The sequence below is a fragment of the Phocoena sinus genome, chromosome 1 (genome assembly GCF_008692025.1).
Source record: "Phocoena sinus isolate mPhoSin1 chromosome 1, mPhoSin1.pri, whole genome shotgun sequence".
In the NCBI taxonomy this organism is placed as follows: Eukaryota; Metazoa; Chordata; class Mammalia; order Artiodactyla; family Phocoenidae; genus Phocoena; species Phocoena sinus.
Genome location: NC_045763.1, coordinates 160,426,709 through 160,452,731, shown reverse-complemented (window position 1 = coordinate 160,452,731; position 26,023 = coordinate 160,426,709). Strand labels below are relative to the sequence as shown.

Below are 26,023 nucleotides of genomic sequence, written 5' to 3'. Positions count from 1 at the left end.
TCACCCGGTAAGTACTACCGATTAATCTGACCCGATAGCTGGGGCTGATGACTGAGAGCCATTGGGCTGGATTGAGAATTAGGGTCCTAGAGTTAACCCAAAAGGGAACACAGAGATCAGTGCATTTTACCATCTCACCTCATATAAGGAAACTGGGCCCCTGAGAGCCTGATGATTCAAGATGAATGTGTATGTTGCCCCAAACTTCCTAACAGGCTGTTTCAAAAAGGGCGCTTAGAAATCGGTTATTTGGAACTTAAGAGGAACTTGCCTGATACGGTGGCCCTTTGTACCTCAGAGGCAGCTCGGGCTTCAGATCATGAGGCAAAAGAAAGATTTAGGGAATTAAAAAGTGGCTGTGGTCTCAGCGGCAGGAACCCAGTTGTTACAGACTATTGCTTAGTGTGGGCTTGAGACAAAAATAAATAAATAGGGCTTCCCTGGTGGCGCAGTGGTTGGGAGTCCGTCTGCCTATGCTGGGGACACGGGTTCGCGCCCCGGTCCGGGAGGATCCACACATGCCGCGGAGTGGCTGGGCCCGTGAGCCATGGCCGCTGAGCCTGCGCGACCGGAGCCTGTGCTCCGCAACGGGAGAGGCCACAACAGTGAGAGGCCCGCGTACTGCAAAGAGGGAAATAAATAAATAAATAAATAAATAAATAAATAAATGTATCGTAAAAATAAATAAATAAAAGCCTCACAAGTAAGGGAACTGTCTCCTAAGTTCCAAGATTCCAAATCTGGTTGACCCTAAATTCCATGAAGCAGCTTTAGAATTGATTAGGATTTAAGAGCAATCTGGCTACATAATCTGCCACCCATTTGATTGCCAGGATAAATTTGGCTTCTCTGATTGCCAGTGGTTACAAAATTTATTACCAAAACTTAGTAATATCAAACATATAACAGCTCTTGATATTTTACTGTTTGGTGAATAAAAGATAAGGTGCAAAAGCATATAGAGTTAATGAGCCCAATTCTTTAAAATAAATATATGATACATGTGTGCTCACCACATAACAAAGACTGGAAGGTAATGCATTAACAATTTTACATGTGATTATTTGGGTGGAGAGACCATAAGTTGTATCTTCTCTCTTACTTACACTTTTTGGTGTGCAATAAAAACGTGTTTTACTTTAATGATTCACAATAATAGCCATTGGTTAAAGAAAATGATCACAGCAGCCGTGTGACCCCTCCCTCTCTGGCCTCCGCAGCTCACCATCTGCTACCTGGATATGCTGATGACCAGCGAGGAGCGCCGGAAGCAGCTGAGGGACCAATACTGCTTTGACTGTGACTGTTTGCGATGTCAAACCCAGGACAAGGTATGTTGTATGGAACCAGCTTGGAACACCTCCTGGGCAATGTCTGCGTGGTTTTTCAGAGAACTCTGCTTTTATTTCATTAATCCAGAAGTAAATGACCCTCAGTGCATAGTAGGAAACAAAGGTAAATAAAAGAATACATTGTGCTGCATATGTTTTATTTCCTGGAACTCTTATCACCCACCAGGCAGTAAGAGGTTTAATCTCAGGTAAGGATCCATGGAGTTTAGAGTCTAGAGGGAATGTAGGTGTAAAACATGTAATTAAAAGGACAGTGAGTGGGCTTCCCTGGTGGTGCAGCGGTTGAGAGTCCGCCTGCCGATGCAGGGGATGCGGGTTCGTGCCCCGGTCCGGGAGGATCCCACATGCCGCAGAGCAGCTGGGCCCGTGAGACATGGCCGCTGAGCCTGCGCGTCCGGAGCCTGTGCCCCGCAACGGGAGAGGCCACAGCAGGGAGAGGCCCGCGTACCGCAAAAAAAAAAAAAAAAAAAAGGACACTGAAGGCCAGAGTGCTATTAGAGCCTGCAGCAAGAGGGTTAAGTATGTTATGATTGGTAACAGCTATTGCTCAGTAGTGAACATGTCAAGTTTTGTCTAGTTTTTTATTTCTTTCAAATTTCTTCTGTAAGCCTTTCTGCTGTACTACTTTATCAGATGGTGACCACTTATCTAGCAGCTTTTACTCTCTGAGAAATGAAGAAGATCCAGAATAAATGCCATAAAGATAATGAATAAACTTTTCTCATATGAATCTTATACTTTCCTCACATTGAACCTATTTACTCTTAGTTTGCACACAATCAGGTTATCTAATAAAATCTTAACTTTTGTAGAGTGTTTTACATTTGTTGGAATTCTTTTGTAATCGTTATCTCGTTTGAACTTAATACTCATAAATTAAGAAACAGAACTTAGAAAGGTTCAGAAATATGCCTCTGGGAGGGGATAAAGGAAAAGTGGCAGCACCAAGTCTCAAACACAGATCTTTTGATGAAGCTAATGATCCCTCCCCTGTACCACAACTACCTGTGACTTCTGACACTGACATCGATGGAGAGAGGTAGTTGCTTTCACTGCATGCGAAAGGACCCTGAGCTCATTCTAAAGATGCAGGAGTCAGTGATCATGATTAGTTTTTCATTAAAAAGAGCTTTTAGAAAGAAGTGAATTGAACGGGAAAAGTTGGACCCATTGCTAATAGCTCCCCAAGATTCAGTCCACTTTAGTGTTCCCGTTTTGCAGTTCACAAACATTCCAGGCATCACAGGGGATCCCCTGGGATTCCTCCTCAGATTACAACCTGAAATGGCAGGGAGCAAGCTAACTTCCCACCAGCATCCTTGGTTGGGAATGGGAAGGTTTTTGGATTTAGTGCCTCTTATATGCCATCTATATGGCAGACCCTCAATTTTTTTTTCTTTGAGTAAGTGATTGTTTTATTAGAGCTGGGGTCATGTTCACTTTTGGCTTATTGTTACAGTTGAAATCTGGGCTAAAATAGTATATTAGGAAAGAGTTTGGCTGCAAATAACAGATAACCTAACTAAAACTGGCTTTAGTAGGTGTGATGTGTTTTTCTCAAGAATTCTAGAGAAGCAGTCCAACATGGGAGCAGCTACTCATGGGTCTCATCACAGTCCCAGAATCCTCCTGTGTTCCTCCTTAGCTAGCCCTAGCATATGCTTTTGTCTTCATGGTGCCAGGATGACTGCTGCCCACAAGCCCTAGTCAGTGCATCCAAGCTCTAGACCAAAAAAAAAAAAAAAAGGAAGAAAGGAAAAGAAAGGGTAATAAAATGCAAAGAACAAAGGGAAATCCTCCTAGGGATTTCCACTTATATCTTACGGGTCAGAGCTCTGTCACATACTACTGTAGGTGTAAAAGAGGCAAGAAAACAGAATTTTAGCTTTTCACTAGAAGAAGACCAGGGAGAAGAAAGCTGTGGATAACTTTTCGGTAGCTGATCTACAGTGTCTATCATATCCGTTAAGACCGTTTTCTTTATTCCTTTGAGTTCAAAGTTTATTTGAGATAGGATTGTCCAGAGAAAGAGAACCAACAGGGTGTGTGTGTGTGTGTGTGTGTGTGTGTGTGTGTGTGTGTGTGTGTGTGGAGAGAGAGAGAGAGAGATTGATTGATTGATTGTAAGGATTTAGCTCATGTGATTGTGGGGACTGAGAAGTCCCAAAATCTGCACTTGGCAGGCAGGAGACCCAGGATTGCTGATGGTGTAAGTTCCAGTCTGAAAGCTGGCAGGCTGGAGACCCAAGAAAGCCAGTGTTTTGGTTTGAGTCCAAAGGCAGGAAGAAACTGTTGTCCCACCTAGTCAGGGAGGAGGAGTTCTCTCTTACTAGTGGTAGGGTCAGCCCTTCTGTTCTTTTCAGGGCTTCAACTGATTGGGTGTGGCCCACCCACATTGGAGAGGGCAATCTGCTTTATTCAGTCAATTTATCCAAATGTTGATCTCATCCAAAAACACTCTCACAGATACACCCAGAATAATGTCTGACCAAATGTCTAGGCACCCTGCAGCCCAGTCAAGTTGACACATACCGTTAGCCATCACAAATATTGTGTTAGAGGTAGGCCAAGCTATATAATCAAAAAAGTAGTTGAGGGTGGGAGGAGTGGCAGCATCCCGCTTTGGGAAGGTGTGTGCAGTAGCCCACAGGCACCTGGTGCACACCTGCCCAACCATGATGATGCCCAAGAGGAAGGTCAACTCCACAGAGGGGGGTGGTGAATGTGGAGCCCAAGAGGAGATCAGCAAGGTTGTCAGCTAAACCTGCTCCTGAAAAAGTGGGAATGAAGCCAAAAAAGACAGCAGGAAAGGATATATCTTCAGACAAAAAAGTGCACACAAAAGAGAAAAAGGGGAGCAAAGAGAAAACAGGCTGAAGTGGCTAAGTAAGAAACTAAAGAAGATTTACCTGGAGAAAATAGAGAAACTAAAAATCAGGTGAGTCTAGCCTCTGATGAAGCAGGAGAAAAAAAGCCAAGTCTGATTAATATCATCTACTATGTCTTATCAGTGGCCCCTGTCTCCCTTCTTGCATGATCCAGAGGAATATTTTTATCAACTATTTTGTAAATGCAAGTGTTTTTAGAGGCTCTAGAAACATTTTTAAGGAGAGAATCCCACATCCTCACATTTTTTAAGTGTAAAGGGTTTTTTTTAAAGAGGTGAAATCATTTGCTGGTTGTTTATTTTTTAGTACAACCAGAAAATAATGGGATATTGAATAAGGAGGCTTTGATTGTCTTGGGTGTCAGCTTAACATTCCATAGATGGGGATTAGTTTTTATATCTTATAATACAAAGCATACTAGATGGCAATTTGGAGTCACATTGTACATTTACTGTCTTGGACATTTTAAATTACTTCCATTCCCATGTTGTTTTTGGTAGAATTGTTTCCTAAAGAAACCCCTTGACCTTGGGTGTCCCTTTCAGAACTGTGTGGGTTCCATAACATCTTTGGTCTTGGTAGTGCAGTTTCCCTAATAACTTTAGTAATATATTGCAAAAGATTGAAAATTTGAGTATGTAATGTATACGATATTAAATTGTGAATTAGTGGTATTTATGATGTAACAGCTTAACAGTATTTGAAGATATTGGTACTTGATATCCTATTAAGGAAAATTTGCCTTCAGATTTTAAACTGGAAAGTCACTGGAATAACTGTTTAGAAAAGTATCACAACTATGTGATTTTTCAGATTTTAAGAATTATGTACAAATTGAAATGTCTGTGTGCCGATCCTCAAAACAACCAATAAAATCTCAATTATGAAAAAAAAAAAAAGTGCTCAGTTACTCTGCTGGATTCCAGTCCATTCTGTATCTAACAGACTGAGTGATCTTGGGCAGGTCATTCAGCCTCTCTGATTTGCTCCATCATCTGTAATACAAGGGAATTAGACAAGATGGTCTTAAGGCCCCTTCCAGCTCTATTATCCCATATTTCTGTGAAATGTTTCCTGGTGGAAATGTTTCCTGGTAGGATATCTATTTAGATGAAAATGTAAACTTGATTTCAGTTAGTTTATCAGTTATATTTTTGAGTTTCTATTTATCTGAGAATTTTGTTCTATTAAGTGATATAAACATCCCTTCTGAAATCTCTATACTGTTGCTTTGATTTGCAAAAATACTACAGAGGTAAATTCAACTTAGCCCATCCCCAAAACAGCATACATTAAAAATTCAAAAATTAAATTTGGGCTTCCCTGGTGGCGCAGTGGTTGAGAGTCCGCCTGCCGATGCAGGGGACGTGGGTTCGTGCCCCGGTCCGGGAAGATCCCACATGCCACGGAGCGGCAGGGCCCGTGAGTCATGGCCGCTGAGCCTGCGCGTCCGGAGCCTGTGCTCCGCGACGGGAGAGGCCACAGCAGTGAGAGGCCCGCGTAACGCAAAAAACAAAACAAAACAAAACAAAACAAAAAAATTAAATTTACTTCAGTTCCTAGATTTAAAGTTTTCAAGCTTATTTTTCCGTTTTTCTTGGAACCTAGAAAATTCCTCTCAACAGGTTTCTGCATCAAGCAATATTTATTATGTGCCACATCTGTATGTTAGGGGACTTGCGTGGTATCATGTTTCAGGAAGGCAAGAGGCCTTTTAATAACAGGTGTAATTTGCATTTATGGAGTTAGTTGTCATTTGTAATCAGCAACAACTTAATTTCTGGAAGAAATAAAGCTTACCTTCTAGAGGAGGTTTGGGGATGATTTGGCTTGTGAGGGTCAGGATCCAAGGCAATAGAAGCAGAACAGACCAAATAGAATTGATTGTTTCCATAAGTTTGTGGATGGTACATAGTGTGCTTCCTTGAATGTCACATGCTTTATTGCAAAAAAAAGATTGTATTTACTTTCTTTCCTAAGTCTGTTACATATGATCCTTCTTTTAAAACGCGATGTCAGTCAATTTACTCACAGCCCTCTTGCCTCATTCCTAGTTTATTGAAATAGCCCCTAATTGGTCACCTGGCACTCAATTTCTTTCCTTTCATCTCTTTTGCACACTGTTTTTGAGTAAGTTCTCTGAAATAGCACTATTTCCATGCCGTTGTTTGCTCAGAATTTTTAAAATATTCAGCATTATCCCTAGTCTTCAGGATAAACTTCAGACTCTTAGCTTGGCGTTCAGTGTCCTGCACGTCATGACCGCAAGATCCAGCCTATATTTGTTTCTTTTTTTCTCTTTTCCTTTTTCCTCTCTTTTGCAACTCGTTTTACCTAAATTGTTTTATCTAATTATACCATTTCCCCACCCAAAAGATTCTGAAGTGGCTTACAGGCACCCATGCACACATATACACATATATGTATCAATATATACCTATATATGCAATACAACAACAATAAATTTTATATTGACTGGTGAAATAAGAGTGGCAAAAAATGAGATAAAAGCAGGTTAGAACCCAGAATGCATGCCATATGATCCTATACGGTGACAAGAAATAAATCACAAATTTGCTTTAAATTTCTCAGCAGCCAAAGCTAAAGACTAATTTCGAAATGCACAGTAGCTGGAAGACAGGACACATACGTGCTCCTCAGCTGAAGCAGTTTCTCCTGGAACTGAGGCCTGAGGCACTCACCAAGGGTCCCACTGAGACTGAATGAGCAATAACCTTATCAGAATCCGCAATGACTTGAAGAGCTGAGTTTTATACTATTCTTCAGTGTGGTTGATTGACATAGTTTCACATTATAACTTAATAAAAGAAGTAAGGAAGGTGAAAATTTATGTAATCTATGTTCTCATCTCTCTGATGGTTTACTTCATTCCAAGAATAAAACTGAGACTATATAGAAGAAAGCAAGAACTGCATGTCCTTTAGGTAATCCTTCCTTATTTCTTGTAGTCTTTTAATTTTTTAAAAAAATTTTTATCAGGGGCTTCCCTGGTGGCGCAGTGGTTGGGAGTCCGCCTGCCGATGCAGGGGACGTGGGTTCGTGCCCCAGTCTGGGAGGATCCCACGTGCCGCGGAGTGTCTGGGCCCGTGAGCCATGGCCGCTGGGCCTGCGCGTCCGGAGCCTGTGCTCCGCAGCGGGAGAGGCCACAGCGGTGAGAGGGCCACGTATCGAAAAAAAAAAAAAAAATGTATTAAAGCTATACATGTATACACTTTGAGAAGTCAAAGTACTAGACCCAAGTTGAAAACTTTGGTACATTCTCTCCTGCTGCTGCCTGAGTCCTGCCCCCCAGAGAGTGCCCTCTTTCAGCTTCTGGTATTTATTCCATGTTTCTAAAACTAAAGTTCCCTTAAGTCACATCCTAGGGATTTTTTTTTTTTTTTGCTATTGGGTTGGTTTAATGACTATTTTTTATTTCCAGGATTTCAAATTTGCTTTTTTCCGCCCATATCTTCCAGTTTAGGTTTTATTTCTACCTGTTTCTGTTTCATAATTTCTTATTCACTTCCAATGCATACTCCTCTGTTATTTATCTATTTGAGCATCATAATCATACTTCAAGTCTTGGTCAGTCAGTGCTATAGTTTATTTTACTGGAGTGAAATTGTGTTCTGATTGTTGATTTTTGATTTCTGTCGGTTATCTTCCTTAGCCTCGCATTCCACTATGTGTTCTGGAATTTTGTATGGCAGGCCCATTTTTAGTGGAAAGTTTTTTTTTATTTTGTTCCTTTTTCTCCTCTCTGTGCATCTGCTCTGTCTGGTAGCTTTGCACTTGCCTCCCTCAGGCTCCTCAGGCCCCAGTTCAGAATCCAGACTTAATGGCATTTGTAGGTGTTGCACCACAGAGATGTTGAGGCTGTTGCAGACCTGGTTACTTAGGCAACGGGCATCTGACTCCTTACCTGGAGAGAATCTATCTGTGCCTTCTAGCCTTTCCAGGTCCAATAGTTTCTATAAATGTTTATCCCAAGGAAACGTGTCATCAACCTATATTGTCAGCCTCTTTTTGTAACCAGGGGAGCCTCACCTCATCCCCTGCCTTTAAGCTTTAAAGCAGACTCTACTCACCTTTCTTCTGTGAAACATTTTTATCTCTTTTAAGCATTGGAACTGAACTCGTGCCTGTGACTGCCAGCTTCTAGACCTGAGGCCCTGGCTTCGGCTTTGCTGACGGCTCTGCATTTCTGTTCTGTTACTGGTCCAGGGAGAAGTTTATCTTGTTTTTGAATTAGTAAAGCCACTTTTGGTTTTTCTTTTTATATTTCACTCATCATTACTATGGGTTTGGAGTAGAAGAGAGCACCTCCAAGTCTGAACTTACAACATCTTGTTGGAAGCCTGCTGTTCGCTTTTCGTAGCTAAGAATTCAAGTCTTTGGCGGCAGAGGAAAATACGAGGATAAACAATGATCTAATTCTCCTGAGGGCTTCCAAGCATGGGTGCACTTTTACCCAGTACCTGTCTGTCTGTGGAGCAGAGATCTGTGTCTTGTATCCCTGGGCCTTCTTTGGAGGGAGAGTTGAGTAGAATCATTCTGAAAATGTATCCATTTCAAAAACAGTTTAATAGGAGGAAACGCCCTAAGAAGCTTCTCATTCCTTGATGCTACTACAGTTCTAAGTCCACCCACTCTCATTTTCTTTTGTAGAAATAAAGCAATGTTAATGGTTGTCTTTGGTAAATATTGCAGTTTCTTTTCAGAGACTCTCTTTTGTAACATGGAGTCACCTTTCTTGGGTCCCTGTGAGGCCCTTCAGTACATCTGTGGGTGACGGAGCCCAGAGAAGCCCAGCATCCCTCAGAGACACGACTAGTACTGGCTAGAGGGGCCTCGGTTCCTGTATGTGCTGCACCTTCCCCAGGCTGTCACTGTTAAACCGGGAAGACTGGGGAAAGGAGGCAGCGTTGAACCAAAGGAAGGAGCAATGATTGTCTGAAGAAGGAGTAAAGGACTGTAGGGTTAAAGCTGTATTCAAAGGAAATGAGAGTTTACTGCCCAAGAAAAAGTTTTTATGGTAACTTGAGTCTATTTGAAATATGAGCAATTAAGTATAAAGGTCATTAGAAAACCAAGATTTTTTTCTGCTGCCTTCCCCTATTTTGCTAAATTAATGGTAAGCAGGAATGCCTCGTGGTGCGATGATGAGTCCAGCCAGCTCTGAATTGTTTTATATTTCAAGTTTTAACAATCTAAGCAGAATGTGTTTCCTGTTTCTGAAGTTTTCATCATAACTGAATTACATTATCTTCAGGAAAATTAGGAAGATTTGGCAGGGAATTGAAGGAGAGAGAGAGAGAGAGAGCGTATGTGTGTGTGTGTGTGTGTGTGTGTGTGTGTGTGTGTGTGTGGTGAGTTTTTAAGTAGTCAAACCTAACATTACTGTGTATTACCTATCATGCTTCTCCAGACAACCAGAAGAATGGGTTTCCCAGGAGTGGGTGCAGTGCTGGCTGTCATTAACGTTAATGTGAGGAAAGGGGTTTATTGATTTCATAGCCACATAATCCCAGCTGCAGTGTCACTGTGAATGACTGGGCGAGGCTTCTGGGCGTGACACAGTGGACACAGTGGGCTGTAAAGTCAGCTGGGAGATAAACACTGCAGCTACCGTGTTAGCCCTGGGATATGCTGTTCCCCACATCACAGGACACAATGCTTCAACACGCTCTTCTCCCCAGAGAGCAGACAGCTTTGCCCCCCAGGCTGCTTCATGTGACTCTGGTTTGTCCAAAAGCCCACACCAGGGGTAAGAAGAGGGTCTGTCCTTAATTTGTGGTGACATGAATTCCACTCACAACCTTTCCAATTGTTGCATAAAAATTCTTTTCTCCTGGCTTTTGGTGTAGAAGAAGCTCTGGCTCGGGGAGCAGATTCAGTGATGGCAGCTACTGTGACATGGAAGTATGTGTTCTTGTGTAACAGGCACATTACCTCGTTCAGCACATGGCACACGGTGTTCAACAAGTGCTGTGGAATGAGGTGTGCTTCCTCAGAGAATATTATCATCGTGATGCCTGCCAGAGCTTCGAGGGCACTTACTGTGTGCTGGGCATGCGAACTGGGGAATTATGTACCTCGTCTCAGTTAATCTCCGTCATTTTATGAGGGGAGTGCTTGCTCTTCTTCCCACTTTGCAAATGAGGTATCTTCAGGAGCTATATTCTTAACCGCTCCACTATACTGTCTCTATAATTTTATGAATAACTTATACACTTTCCCTATCTTAGTTTTTAAATATCGGAGTATAATTTGCATTCAGTAAAATTTACTCCTTTTTTTTTTTTTTTTTTTTGCGGTACGCGGGCCTCTCACTGTTGTGGCCTCTCCCGTTGCGGAGCACAGGCTCTGGACGCTCAGGCTCAGCGGCCATGGCTCACGGGCCCAGCCGCTCCGCGGCATGTGGGATCTTCCCGGACCGGGACACGAACCCGTGTCCCCTGCATTGGCAGGCGAACTCTCAACCACTGCGCCACCAGGGAAGCCCAAAATTCACTCTTTTTAGTGCACAGTTCTGTGAGTTCTGACAGATGCGTACAGTCTGCATCACCACCACTAACAAGATACAGACCAGCCCCATCACCCGTCCCCAGATTCTTTTATACCGCTTTACATTCAGCCTCCACTCCCGCTTCCAGCCCCTGCTGACCCCGATCTGCTTTCTGTCACTATAGCTTTACCTTTTTCAGAATGTCGTATAAATTGATCCAAACAACCATTTGATTCTGTCTTCCCTCATTTAGCACAATGCATTTGATATTCAGCCATGTTATTTTTACATGCGTGTAAATATATAATCTCAGTATTTGGTTCCCTTTTATTGCCCAGTTGTATTCTATTATGTGGCTATCCCACAGTTTGTTTATCTGTTCACCAACTGAAGGACATTTAGGTTCTTTTTCAGTTTTTGCTGGTTATCAATGAAGCCACTTTAAACATTCACATACAGGCTTTTGTATGAATATAAATTTTTATTTCACTTGAGTAAATGCCTGGGAGTAGGATTCCTGGGCTGTGTGGTAAATATATGTTAAACTCTGTAAGAAATTGCTAAACTGTTTTCCGAAGTAGCTGCACCATTTTGAATTCCCACCAGCAATGAATGGAACTGCCAGTTACTTCACATCCTTTCCATCACTTGATTTTGTCAGTTTTGCTTTTGTTTTTTGTTTTGTTTTGTTTTGTTTTTTTTAGCTTTTGTTTTTGTGTTTAATCATCCTAATAGATTTATAGTGATATCACATTCTGCTTTTAATTTGCATTTCCTTCATGACTAATGATGTATTTTTTTTCATGTGCTTATTTACCATCTGCCTATCTTATTTGGTGATATATTTGTTCAAATCTTTTGCCTATTTTTAAAAAGGTGTTTTCTTCTTCTTGAGTTTTGAGAGTTCTTTATTCTGTATACAAGTCTTTTATCACATACATGTTTCAGAAATCTTTTCTTCCTGTCTGTGGCTTGGCTTTTCATTCTCTTGAAAGAGTATTTTGAAGAACGGAAGTTTTAAATTTTGCTGTAGTCCAGTTTTCATTATCTGTTTTTAACAGATCAGTCTTTGGATGGCACATCTAAAAAATCTTTGCCTACTCCAAGAGGATAAAGTTTTTCTCCTATGTCTTCTATTAGAAAATCTATAGTTTTAGGTTTTAGGTTTGATCCATCTTTGAGTTAATTTTTATATATGGTTCAAGGTTTATTTATTTATTTATTTATGCACACGGATGTCCCATTATTCCAGTACCATTTGTTGAATCAATATCTTATGTAAGACAGTTGGATACTATAGAAAAAGTGCAGAATTAGATAATAGGAGTAGTTGGGTTCTTGTCTTGGAGCAATAACACTGATGACGTTAGCCAGAGAGATGGAGTCTGAATGGTAGGTAACAGGGCAGTTAACTCTACATGCTTTAGAGACATGTAGAGTCTGCTGCCTCCTAACTATTTGATATTCGCAGGTTTCCCTATATTAGCCTTAGTTTTTTCTCTTGTAAGATGAGAATAATCCATATCTGGCAAAGCTGCTTGGAGGGTTCAATTAGGTAATGTTAAGTCTAGCTTGGGAGATGGTAGTTCCTCAATAATGGTAGCCATTATTGTTATTGAATGATCTGAGGAAATAGTCTATATGGAAAGTTCCAGGAATTATAGCATCCTCAGTTCCCATCATTTGCTGATCAGGTTCTCCGAATTGCTCACATAATCTTCTTGATAACTTTCAAAGTCTTCGCGCTCCAACCTTTCGTAATCTCTGATTCCTTCCCCTTTTCTGTCCCTTCTTTGTGGCTCCAGTGATGACTGCGTTGCAGTGGTTGGTGCTTTTCACTCCTGTATTCTCCCTGGCATAGACCCCTCCCCAGCCTGGGCTCTCCGTCCTGAGACGGGAGCTGACCTGTGTCCGGACTGGGGTATCTCACTGCCCTCCATCACTGCCCTGTTCAAGCCTACAGTTCCTGACATGGTTCATACTGAGGGGTGTGTGGGCAGGCTGTACGTAGGGGTGTCCAGGTATGTGTGTGTTGGGGGGGGAGGTGTACTAGGGCGGGGGCTTTCAGAACGAGTAAGAAGACAGCGCATGAGCGGTGCTGCACAGGTGATGTGCAGGCCATTTCTCCCCTTCCCCCCAGATCCCTGGACAGAGTACATGTCATCCTGGACTCTCTTCCGTCAAGTTCCCTCCCAAAGGAGATGATGCTCCTTTTAGGGTTTACCACATGGGAATTGTTCTCCCTTTCTGAGTGTGACCATAGAGTCTAATGCCCACAATGAAACAGAAATACTGAAACTCCATGGGAGCAGAGATCAGACAAGGCTTCCTTTGCCATTTATTTGTTACTACAGTGCAGGGGAGTGTAACTCACCCTTCCTCAGCCCTGAGCCTGAGAACAGTCCTCTTTAGTGGTTGTAACAGCTTCAGGGCTCCGAGGTGGGTGGAGACCAGCTCATTCTGCAATGGGAGTGGACAGCCGAGGGCTGTGCCTAAAACCTGTAGCTGACCTAGCAGTGACAACGGGAAGGATGTCCCAGAAATCAGGAGTGGGAAGACGGGGTATTCTAATCCCTTCAATGATCTTAATCTGTGTAGAAATTAAGAGGAGATGATGCCATTCAAAAATAACTTTTATTTGTTCTACTTGCAAAGTACATTTGCTGGGCTTAACAGCAGACTTGAAGGCTGAGACTTTTGGTCCATGGTACCTGCTCAAAGCCCTTAAAATATGACATGCTCGACTTCACAAAATTTTGGAATCCTGCAGGTCTCGGTCACACAAAGTTCCACTAACATCTCACTGTTGCAATGTGGGAAGAAGTAAACTAAATAGTGAATTTCATGGTAACTATTTGGGGCTCACTATTTGCGTAGTCATAGACAGGCCCCTGCAGTGACACTGCCTCCTCGAAGGGGTGAAGCTGGGGAATTGGTGCTATTGGTGAGCTCCAGTAGAATACATAGTGCAGGTCTGTGAATTGGGGATGGGGGGCTACCAACTGTGGTTCCACTTTCTTAGCCCCTTGCTCTGAAAAGTAGCTATAGAGCTCCAGGTAAATACATTATATCGAGCACCTGCATTTCTCCACACTCTCTCCCCAAAACCTACTGAAATGATGGTCACATTGGGCTCTTCCTACATGTAGTTAAGTGCGTACCTTCAGAGCCTAAAAGGTGGAAGCAAGAGTGCATACTTTTTACTTAGATCCGTAAATATCACAGAGGCTAAGCGGTATGTCAGAAGGAGTCAATTCAGTTTGAATAGCTGGAAGAAACATTAGGCATCTGGTTCAATACCTTCCTTGTATAGAGAGGAAAAATGACTTGTACAGTGAATGACATTGGAGAGTCGGGACCAGAAATTCCAGGCGTCCTACTTCTGAGGCAGTGCTCTTTTGATGAGGCACTGTGGTTACTGCACCTGGGCATGGGGGCAAAGGTTAAAGAGTAAATTGGCTAGAAATTCCCCTTTGACCGTTTTTCTTGAAAGATCATTTCTGTTTGTTCACGCCTCATTTTAAAGTTCTTAAAATAGTGTCTTTATCCAATTTCTCAAGTCCTTTGGATAACAGAACTACAGAAATAAAAACAGAAAATGTGTATAGTAGCATATTTTCATTATAAATGTCTGGATAATTTAGCATATTCTAATTAGAATGCCTGTCCAAGACCGTGGACTAACATTCACTAATGCTTTCACTGCCCAACCAGGAGGATGAGACTAGGTCTAGCCTATAAGAAGAGATTAAACCACTAGCTACTTTGGGGCATCCGAGGAGCCTGGACTCACACCCCCAGATAGGACTGTGATTCCCAAGCAGGTCTTTTCTATTCCCAGCCTGAGCGTTAACCCTCAGGAAATCAGGCTTCTGCTATTGCTTAGGACTTAAGAGTGGACCTAAGTCTCCTTTTTTTGCCTATCACTCGTCCACAGTCACCATTTACCTCCAGTCTTTCAGCAAACCTGCTTGAATGCTTCCTTCCCTCCTTCCATTTTTTTTTTTTTCCTTTCTTTCTTCCTTCCTCAAGTATTTAATGAAGTGAGGCTTGTAATATACCAACTATGGGAGTCCTAAGATGAAACGATCTCCCCTTCCCACAAGTGGCCTACATTCTAGTGTGGAGACAGACACCAGACACAGTTCAGTTCAGTGCCGCAGTTATCTTAACGGAAGCCTGTTTTAAGTGCAGTGGGAACAGAGGAGGAAAAAAAAGTCTCCCTGCACAGTCAGGGAAGACTTCACAGAGGAGGAGACACTGACCTGAGATGTAGAAATTATATAGGAGTTTTCGGTGAGGTAGGTTCAGAGGGGGCAGTTCAGACTGGGGACACACCCCGGGAAATGTCTCGGAGGTCTGGAGAGTATCGTGTAGCAGGGAGCTGCATATGATTCAGTGTTCCTGGAGGATAAAGGCTGGTAAGGGTAGTGATTGCGGGCGAGGGGAGAGGTATGCCAAGCAGAGTTTGGATTTTCATCATGGAGGGGTGTGAAGCCATTGAAGAAAGTGAGGGTTGGCTTTTGACCAGCAGCAACCAGAAAAAAATATAACAGTGTGTGTAGAAACAGAGTGAGAAACTATTGCACAAGGAAGGAGAATCATACACTCTAAAAACAGGCGAGGAAATTAGTGAGGTTCTCACACTATTCCGTCCAGAAGGGCTTTTTGAGAGCTGCTTTTGCATATTTGTAATGGCAGCCGTCCCCCGCTTTGCCGCCCCAATGAACGAGATGTTACTGGGTCCAGTTAATACCAGGGGATATAGCAACGGGTCTGTTTCAAATGCTCATCTACTTACAGGCTGTGTCTGGGTGCTTCAATTAAAGACTAGAATGTTTATCCATTGTGCTGAGTATTAATTGCTAAGGAGAGGTGTGATGGTTCTCTGAACTAATTGTACTTCTTGGTAATTCGGATATTGTATTGTTTCAGACGCAGACATCGGCATGTCTGCTGTTTTCTTTCAACCTTTATTGCCAAGTCATTTTCAGACCCTGAGCACTCTAAAAAGTAAAGAAGGATGTGGGCTTTCTCTGTCCCTCATTTTGATATGTAAATTGGAACCCTGGAGTTATTAAAGCATTGATAATGCTTTCCTGTCTGTGAAATTAAAATTTGAAAGCTGCAGCTAAGGGCCCATAAAAACAGTCATCTCCACATTTGTCATTAAATCGCTTTATGCGATAAATTTGCGTATCCTTAATTGAGAATCATCTTGCTTTTTTCAGAATTTAGTCAATCTTGGCATTTTTTTCAGTGCCTTCTTATGCTAATTTCTTTATTTACTGTGCCTCTTAAATTGAAACACATAAAGTAGCAGCCAGTTAATAAATTATGTGTTCTACAAATGAAATAAAAGCATGTTAATTATTTCTAAACAATTAAGCCGCATTCAACATGGAGAGTTTCTCAGTGGGAACAGCACACAGCCTCAGAAGATGAGAAAAATTCCCTGCGTTTGACATCATATCAGTGAATATCTACTTTTTACAACCGCTTCTTGCTACAAATCAGGTCAGTTAGAGTCATTGTAAGAATTGCACAGACTAACCTGTGAATCCATAGCCCTGCTTTTCAGCTCAACAAAAGGCCCTGAGCAGCTTTTTTCTGAAGCTGCAGTTCACCAGGTCCAGCAGCCCCGTAACTTAAAAAGGGACAAGGAGGGGCTTCCCTGGTGGCGCAGTGGTTGAGAGTCCGCCTGCCGATGCAGGGGACACGGGTTCGTGCCCCGGTCCAGGAAGATCCCACGTGCTGCAGAGCAGCTGGGCCCGTGAGCCATGGCCGCTGAGCCTGCGCATCCAGAGCCTGTGCCCTGCAACGGGAGAGGCCACAGAGGTGAGAGGCCCGAGTACCGCAAAAAAAAAAAAAAAAAAAGGACAAGGAGAACCTCCCATGTGCTCAGAGAAGCGCTGTAGAAAAATAAGACTCTAAGGAAAGATGAGGGAACTAGGACTCCCCGGCCTGCAGGGGAAGGGGTGGGGACTGCATCCAGGCAGGGTGACCTGCAGTGTTTAGTTGTCACTAAGCCTGGGGAAATAGACTTAAACTGCAGGTATTTGGAATAGATGTACTGACCTTCTGAACTTTTTTTTTTTTAAACATGGTGGCATTTCCTCTGTGGGGCATCTTCTAAGAACAAAGTCTTTCCCATCTGTCTGTCGCTTGAATTCCCAAGAAACTTCCCAGTCCTCAAGTTCCGGAATCCTTTGATTCCAATAGGTTCCTGGATAAGTTAGATGGGGGGAGGCGGGGGGAGGATTTTAAAAATCACACATACTACCACTAAAAAAGGAATTTCACCCTGAACATTAGACTTTTTTAAAATCACCCACTCTGGGTTTGGGCCATTTCACCTTTATCTGCTGATTCACATGACACGTGATCGATCAGCAAGCATTTGCTGAGTAACCGCCGTGTACTCGAAGGGCTAAGAGAAGACCCTGTTAACTGAAGCTCCCGGGAAGCAGGCCAGAAATAGGCAAGAATGAGAAGAGGGTGAAGCCTGTTAGGTTTTTGCCTATATTCTCACCATGTCGGGCCCATCTGTGTGTCGTGATATCCTGTTGGTTTCCGGGGATAGAGATTCTGGGTGGTCAGAAGGAAGCTATTCTCCTCCCTGGTCCTTCAGCATCACACTCAAAAGGAAACAAATTGGCACACAGGAAATAAAGTTTACTTCTGGACTTCAGTCCCAATATTTTTGCTTGTTTGTTTGTTTGTTTTTTCTGTTTCTTTAAGCACGATAGAGTGGCAAAGAGAGAAAAGTGAGAAAGGGAGTTTAAAAATGAAAGAAAGGTGGTAGACCATTTTGTTCTTTACCCCCAAATAAGTGGAAAATAAGAGGATTATCACAGTGTCTTGGGTTTCAGACTTTTCTTTGGATGGTTTCAGGGTTTGGACAAGACATCCCTGTCAAGTTTATTTGGAGTATGCCCCTCGGTCTTAGTGCTGGGAGCCTGCTTTAGATGTTATCTGGATTTTTTCTGAGCTAATCTAATACCGTTCTATAGTCTGGAAAAAATAAACTGTTTTCGTAATGCTGTTGGTTTAGTATCTAAGTATCAGGGGTGTACTCAGTGAAGAGAAGAAGGTTTTTCAATATTCATAGCAGAGCTTTAAGGGATTGTTTATGCCCTTTCTGCATCTGTCATTTCATACCTTAAAGACTGAACAGACAGGTTTAAGTGTAAAATCACTAGTATTGTCCATTATGGGCAATGTCTGACGATCAGCCTCAGTTTCTTACTGTAACAATCCCAGTGCCACTGTGTTAGCGATTAGAGAAGCCCAGCCTACCCTTTCTATAAAGTAGAGCCGCTTGAAAACAGTTTGCCTACATAAGTCCCTCTATTGGTTGAGCTTTTCATGCTACCATAAGCTCGTCCCAATAATTTTTACCCAAGAAAATTACTACTCTTGCCATCCAGCCTTTCAATTAAGTATGCTTTGCTATGAGATGTTGCATTTAGATTTTTATTAATTTAAACATTTTGTGTCAACAGAAGGTAGATCATTATTAACTGGTACAGTGTGGTGTCTCACAAAATACATACATGTCACAGAAAAGTAATTAACTTCCTCATTCTATTGCCGAACAGATGTGTATCTGAATAAGAACTGGGGCCCCGGGGTGCTCTAGTACATTTATTTATTTATTTACTTTAAGTCATTAAACTGTTGACTGAGAGGCCTTGTTGCAGATTTCCCAAACTTTGTTCTCTTTTGCACAGCTACCTCCCCCCTCCTCCACCGATGGTCAAAAGTAGGTTTAGAGCAGTCATCCGAGATTATCAATTCACTTTTGGCTTATTGTAATAACTCCAAGCTGTAGAGAGCCCGTTGGCTCTCTTTCAGATGAGATAAGGGTTTGATGACTAAGAGAGCTGGGAATACAGAAGCCAACAGGGACTTTGGTTGCAAACCTGCGGAAGGTTTAGCAGCAGCTGTGTTTGCTGGTCAGCACGCCAGAGTGAGGCAAGTCCAGACCTCGTGACCACACCAGACCGTTGTCACTCCTTTCCTTCACAGCTCTGATTCTCCAGGGATTTCTTCAGCACCATCCTCTCCTACCTGGACCGCTTCACTGCAGGGGTGCACTAAGTGGGCTGCCTCTTTCTACCCCGCTGCTCCAGAATTTAGCTTTCACACGGAAGCCAGAAGGACGTTTTCAGGAGGGACCTCAGCCACTCCCCACACGCTGAAAGGGGAGACGGGGCGACACTGGCAAGACCCCTGTGTGGCCTGCCGCTGCTCACCTTTCCAGTCCCAGCCCCGTCTCCTGGCTGGAACTTGCCAAGTTCTTTCCTGCCCTGGGGTCCTCGCACGTGGCTTCCTGGCTGGCTCTTTATCCCTCTTCAGCTCTCAGCTCAGCCTCCCCTCCTCAGGAAGTCATCCTGGACTGCCCTGTGAAAAGCAGGTGCCTCCTTCCTTGTTATTTCCTGATCCCTCTTTATCTCCATTGTAGTGCGAACAGTCATTACGTATTATTATTATTTGTATTTGCTTGTTTGCTCACTTCTTAAGAAAGTAAGAAGGGCCGTATCGGTCTTGTTTTCTGTGGTGTCCTCAATGCCCAACACGCTGCTTCCGTAATTATTATAGCTCTTAACAAATTTGCGTTGCATGAATGAATAAGTCAATAAGTACAGCTATTTGCCTACTGTTGAGTTAAGCGCTACAGGATATAACAAGTAACTGCGTTACTGGAAGCTTTGAAATGACTTTCGCTCAGAAAACAACATAAACATAAAACTTTTGCTCATTCGTAATAGTTTAAATGATGGGCTGTCAGGAGGGAATGTGCTTGCCCTTCTTCCTCCAACAGTGTCTAGCTTTGAACATGACCTATCCCAGTTCCCGACACCAAGGCTTACAAACCTGCACATAAACCACCCAGAAAGACGGGGTGCATAGCTCCGGTGACCTTCTTAGAAGACCCCTTCTCACGTGCAGTTCGTGCCCCTGGCACGCTTTCCTCCAAGAAAGCACACATTTCCAGCGTGCGTGAAACCAGACTTCGAAAGTAACCCGGGGTGGTGTGTACCTAGATATGTGATTTTTCTAGTCTGATCAGGAGCATAAATATTATTCACATTATCCTGTTGGATATCGGTGTTTTGACAATTAATAAAGTATAAGAGCGTTATTTCATAGGGACCCATAAGCCCAGGATTGTACGGGACCTTAGAGGTCCCACCCAACCAGGGCAGGCACCTCCTCTGCGGTATTCCTGCTGGTGGGTGTCCGGCTCGATGTGAACAGTTCTGGTGGAGATCTCAGCGCATTCAGTGCCTTTGGGTAGATCCTTCTTCTCTCTGGCACCTGTGATTGTTAGTTAATAACCTCATGAACTCAAGCCTGCCATTTTAAACTTACATCAGTGTCCTAGTTCTGCCTCGTGGAGCAGCGGAGAGTAAACAGCTTCCTTACATCACCCGCCTTGAGTACTGGAGGAGGCGTAGCTTAGCAGAGAGCATTCAGGCCGTCAGTTACACAACCAGGAGCTCGACTCCGTGTCCACCACTTTCTAGCTCCTTGAACTTAAGGATGTTACTTCATCTTTCTCAGCTGCAGTCTTACCTATAAATTAGGGATTGAGTGGTTTTTACCTTATACCTTGTCAAAATGATTTAACGAGATAAAGCACTTCAAGTAACTAGTTCAATAAACCTCAATAAATGTTATTATTTTTTGAACCGCAGCTAGCCAGCTCTCTGAAATTCAGCCTCATCTGTAAAATGAGGTGGAGAATTCCTACCAAGGAGTGGTTCAAGGTTGACATCAGTTAATCCTGAGACGTGGTTGGTTGGTCACCGAGGCAGGAATCTGGTTGCATGCAGATATACATATGCATTCTCATCCTAACCAGGTTTCATTACCTTTTTTAAAAAACCACTTTATTGAAATACGACTGACATCCAAAAAGCTGTACATAGTTAACGTATACGACTTGATGAATTTGGAGATAAGTACACACCCATGAAACTGTCACCACCATCTATGCTAGAAACATGTCCATCACCTCCAAAAGTTTCCTTCTACTGTCTTTATTAATATTAATTTTTTGTGATAAGAACACTTAACGTAAGATCTACCCTCTCAGCAAAATTTTAAGTATACAATACAGTACTGTCAGTGACGGGCAGTATGCTGTAGAGTAGGTCTCTGATTTTTATTATCTTGCCCACAGAATATCATGAAAGACTTTGTTAAACGCTTGTTGAGGTAGAAATATACGGCGTCAGTAATATTCACCCCGTGTACTTGCACAGTCACTATGAGAAGGTGAGTGTAGACTGCTGGATTTGTTCTCGCTGCTCCCCTGCTGGTGTCCTCTAGTGGAGAGCACTTTATCTTTTTAAGTCGCAGTAAGCCTTAGCCAGAGAAAGACACTGAGTTATCTGATTGGAGGAGGCTTCATTATGCAAACTTTTATGTTTTCTTGGGACCGTATTTGCCACCACTTTGGGCTTCCGCTACCACTCCCTTTCTCTCATTCCTCAGAGGAATAATAATACTTTGATGACTATCTCTGCAAAGTTCTTTGATTACCCTGGGATATAGTTCGTCTAGAATTAAACATGTGAACTTTCCTGAAATACCTTGTTCTACTCTGTCCTGTTTGAGAATAATTTCTTTTGGGAGAAAGGAAAGGGAGAAAAATCAGAATCATGCAGCCCTGTTTTTTCTGTTGTCTGTTAACTTTGTACCACTTGCCCCAAGCAGCGAATCGCCTTCGTGCTGGCTTCCTGTTCACAGAGCCTGGAACCTTTTCTCAAAGCCGCAGTCATTCAGCATTACCTTCCTCACTGTCTTCTCATGGGTGACTGCTCCTCTCTCGAACTGTCTGGGGGTTGTGTGCTCTTGTCTGACCTTCTGTCATGATACAGCTTGTGTGTGTGTGTGTGTGTGTGTGTGTGTGTGTGTGTGTGTGTGTGTGTGTGTGTGTGTGTAGCAGTTACTGTGCTGAGCACTTTACACACGTTATATTTCATTTAGTCCTGATACCGACTCTGTGAGGTTGGTCCTCTAGTCCTGTTTCCTGTTGGGAAATGCTTAACGCCTATTTTAGCATCACGCTCTCAGATTTTGTTCTGGAAGGTGAACTGGTGCCATTGTGTGAGTAGAGCTGGATAAAGCAAACGCGAACTTAAACGACCGTCAAGAATTTTACAAGCTCGTAGTTTCCCAATAGTTTAATGACGACTCATCAAGACTACGGCTGCTTTGTTACAAAACAAAACAAAACAAAAATGCATTAAAAATGGGAGTGGGGCTTCCCTGGTGGCGTAGTGGTTGAGAGTCCGCCTGCCGATGCAGGGGACGCGGGTTCGTGCCCCGGTCCAGGAAGATCCCACATGCCGCGGAGCAACTAAGCTTGTGCACCACAACTACTGAGCCTGCACTCTACAGCCCGCAAGCCACAACTACTGAGCCCATGTGCCACAACTACTGAAGCCCGCCTGCCACAACTACTGAAGCCTGTGTGCCTAGAGCCCGTGCTCTGCAATAAGAGAAGCCACCGCAATGAGGAGCCCGCGGACTGCAACAAAGAGTAGCCCCCGCTCGCCACAACTAGAGAAAGCCCGCGGGCAGCAATGAAGACCCAATGCAGCCAAAAATAAACAAATAAATAAATTTGTTTTTAAAAAAAGACAATCATAGTGCCCTGGACTTGGTCACTTTTTGTGTCTATTCTAAACAGACTCATCTGTGCAGAAGCAGAGCACATGGGAGATGTAACTGTTGATTGAGTAGACCAGGAAAATAAGCCTAAACCATTAAACGCTTGCAGCAAGTCTTGGAAGAAAAGTGACAAGTAGGATCGAAGAGATTAGAGCCAATGACTGAGGCAGCAAAGACCAGGTGTGGTCCTTGGTCCTGACTGTGTGGTGGAATAACCTGGGGAACTTATAAAAAATGCAGACACCTGCCCACCCCTGAGGGACTCTGCTATCATTTGCCCAGAGGAGACCTGGACCTCTGTACTTTAAAAAGTTCTTCAAGTGATTCTAAAAATATACCCACTGCATCAGACCCTGACAGCAGGGAAGAGGACCAAAGATGGAGGAACAATAGGTGTGAGTTTGGAACAAAGTCAGAGACCTTGGTATCCCTTAAAGCACATTCCTGGTGCATCTGCTGTTTGTGCGTTATTGGTAGGATGTGTCAGGAAGTCAGCGCTCTGTAGCCTCCCAGAGTGAGCTAAAGCCTCTGATAGATGTAAAATAGGCATATCCCAAAGAGTTCAGCTCCCGTTGGTGATGAAAATCAGGTTCTCTCATGTGTTAAGCTCTCTGAGTGAAGTTCTGTCTACACTTGTGCAGAGCAAGTGGGATTTTCATATTTGTCTACTTCCAGAAAAGAATTCCATGCATATTCTAATTGATGATGAGCATTGACTAATATTAGGATCTTACTTTCAAGTAATCTGGGAAGTTAAACAAATAATAAAACAGAAATGTTAAAGGAAAACAGCTGGAGCTGTATACTTTGACCCACAGAGTATGACTCACAAAGAAAATACAAACTGATTAAGAGGTAATGATTTTATAAATCCTCTGTGGCTGGCATCATTGCATTCCCTGGGGCAAGGGGTATGAAAAGAGAGAATTAGGCCATCTTGTACACCCAAAATGACATTTTGGACACCCGAAATTTGGTGGGGACCTTGTGAGACATCAGTGTACAGATTATACCTATACTATTTGGGGGCAGATTTGAGATTTGACGTTGACAACATGCCAGGCCCCCATGAAAGATGCCCATGACTCAGTGAGTATTCTTTAGGAGCAGGAAGATTCTGAGTACATACTTGAGTGTGTGTTTCCAGTTCTCCCCAGGATTTCCAGCAGGCCCTCTGTGAAATCACTTGCCCCTTCCTGTACCTCTTTCTCTTCCTGTGAAGTGGGGACATCTCTGATCATCATCTGGTAATGTTTATGAAGCTCCATCAGACTTTTGTCTGGAAGACTCTGTTAACAGTAATGCCTGCTTGGTTTCTGACATGGTTACAAGAGAATGGAGGTGGAGGCAGGGCACCAAACATAGCCAGTGCTTTTATCTTTGACATTATAAAAAGGTCCCCTGGCTGAGGGCCAGATTGGAGTTTCCTGGAATATAAAATGCAGACGTGTGCTTTCTGTTGGTGGGGCGCCAGGGAATGCTCACCGAGCCCTCGGCCAGTACTTCACTTCCACGGCATGCACAGTTGCCAGGAAGAGCATCTGAGTCCTGGTGATTTTGGGCAGGGTCTCTCATGGGTACGAGGTGGGGCAAAAAAAGAGCTGAACCATGGAATTTGGTCACCTCCTCTCCCAGACCTTAGAAGGAGTGGTCTCCCTGCCAGACCCTCAGCTTATGAGTGATGCCCTCTGGAATGACCCTTCCCCCCTGCTCCCGCCAGCTTCCAGAAACAGAGCTCTGTGTGGATTAATTCACAGATGACAGAATTGTTTTAGAATAACTGGAGTAGCACCGGTGTTTCTCCTCTAAGAGACAAATGCAATCCTGAGCGCTTTCTTTTTGAAAATATGACTGAGATATTAGAGATAATTCTTCCCTCAAACCGGGACGTATTTCTTTTGAACTTTTTGCCCATCTGGCACATGGTCTGTGGATTTCAGTGCTTCCTTACAGGGTATTGGTAAGAACTGGTGAAGGGCTGGTGCAAGCCAGCTATGAAAAAGTAGGGGAAGCTAGCAGAAATGGCCTTCACTGGTGTTAAGGGACAGATTCTGACGTCACATTAAACAGTTTCCTTTGGTTACGCTTACGATTACCTCCTAAAAGAGTGCGTCTAGACTTCTGTCCAGGACTCATTATCTGAAATCGTTAGTGTGGACCCCAACTAAACTAGCAGTCCCTCAGTTTGAGACCACAGATTAAATAATCTGATGTGCTTGCGTTAGCAGATAAGCGAGTACCGTATTCTCGTGTGAGTTTGGAAAGTTGCCCACTCTAATCATTATACGTGCAAGCGTTCGAGGAGACGTGTGGATTAAATAATCCTCGTCAAGTTCTTCGGTTGGCAGAGTGCAGTACTGGGCTGGGTCTAGTCTTTGTTCAGTCCTCTGCATACTCTCTCTGCTCTGACTGGTGTATTTTATACATGAGAAAAATCAGCTTAAAATAGAATGAAGGTGTTTGCAGTCTGTTGCACAACCACAGATTCCAGAGTCTCTCCCATCAGAATTTCAGGTCTCTCTTTGCGCACAACAGACACTACATACACAGGTGACTAATGGAGTGGAAGGTTTCGTTTCCATCTTCATGGTAACCTTAATCAGGTTCTCACCTGGGGTAGCTGAGCCAGGAGGCATTGTTAGCCTACAGGGCGCACAGCAGGCCAGCAGCAGAGCTGGGCTTGGGGCTCCAGCCTCCTTATGTCCATTTCCCGGTGCTGCCTGTCACACACTCCCATATGCCACAAGCAGAGAACCCACATCCTGCTGTTGTTCATCCCATTTATAAATGTCTCTGCAGGAACGACGTCCAGGTCATGCTAACCGTCGCACTCAGAACACTGCCCCTTATACCTAACTTGAAACTGTTCTGCTGCGGTTCCAAGCACTTTCTTCTGTGTTTGCAGAGAAAAGTGAAAGCAGCTGTTCCCAAAGAAGGAAAGATGAAGTGGAGGCGTCAGAGGCAGGAGGAGATGAGGGCTGTGGTTTGCATCTCCATTAAAACAAAACCTGCCCTGAAATTTGGGGGTATACTTTGCCTTAATGAGGGTTGCCATTAGAACAATTTTTCCTATAAAATATTTGCATTTTTCCTAGTCTCAAACCTTCCACCTTGTGGTGTTTACACAACAAGATCCGCAGGACTCTGCTGGGAGTTGCGACAGATTCTCTTTAAATGTGCCTTTGCAAACAGAGCCAGTAGCCTTCTGCTGCATATAAGCCCATTCTGTATCCTCAGGAACATGTCTTTCTCGTGGAGGAGGGTGGTGGGAAGTGTCTGCTGCCCCAGCGTCTTCGTTTAATCTTCACCTGCCTTTGCATGTCAGCCAGTCACGCCGATCCACACACTGTCGCACTAAAGGCAGATTTCCAGCAAACACCACGGACACGGATAGTCTTTCAAACTCTGCCGAGTGTGTGGATGCCAACTGCTTTTTACTTCCTCTACATGGACCTGATTTCATATAAGCAAATGAGCTTAATTCTCGGAGAAGGAGTTTTAGTCTCTGCTTTGGGAATATGCAGCACAGAGGAAGGGGAGGTGCTGAGGTCGTAGCTGAGAAAGGCCTTTGATGGTTCTCAGTC

At 43.4% G+C, this 26,023-nt stretch overlaps 1 protein-coding gene across 2 annotated transcripts in view; it reads left to right on the top strand.

Annotated features, from left to right (window-relative positions):
- The window catches only part of SMYD3 (SET and MYND domain containing 3), a 718,781-nt gene that overhangs the window by 570,948 nt on the left and 121,810 nt on the right, over positions 1-26,023 (top strand). For both annotated transcript variants that reach the window (XM_032648645.1, XM_032648656.1), the window contains one exon: positions 1,221-1,331. In XM_032648645.1, the coding sequence (XP_032504536.1) occupies positions 1,221-1,331 (111 nt within the window). The remainder of the gene's footprint in view (positions 1-1,220; positions 1,332-26,023) is intronic.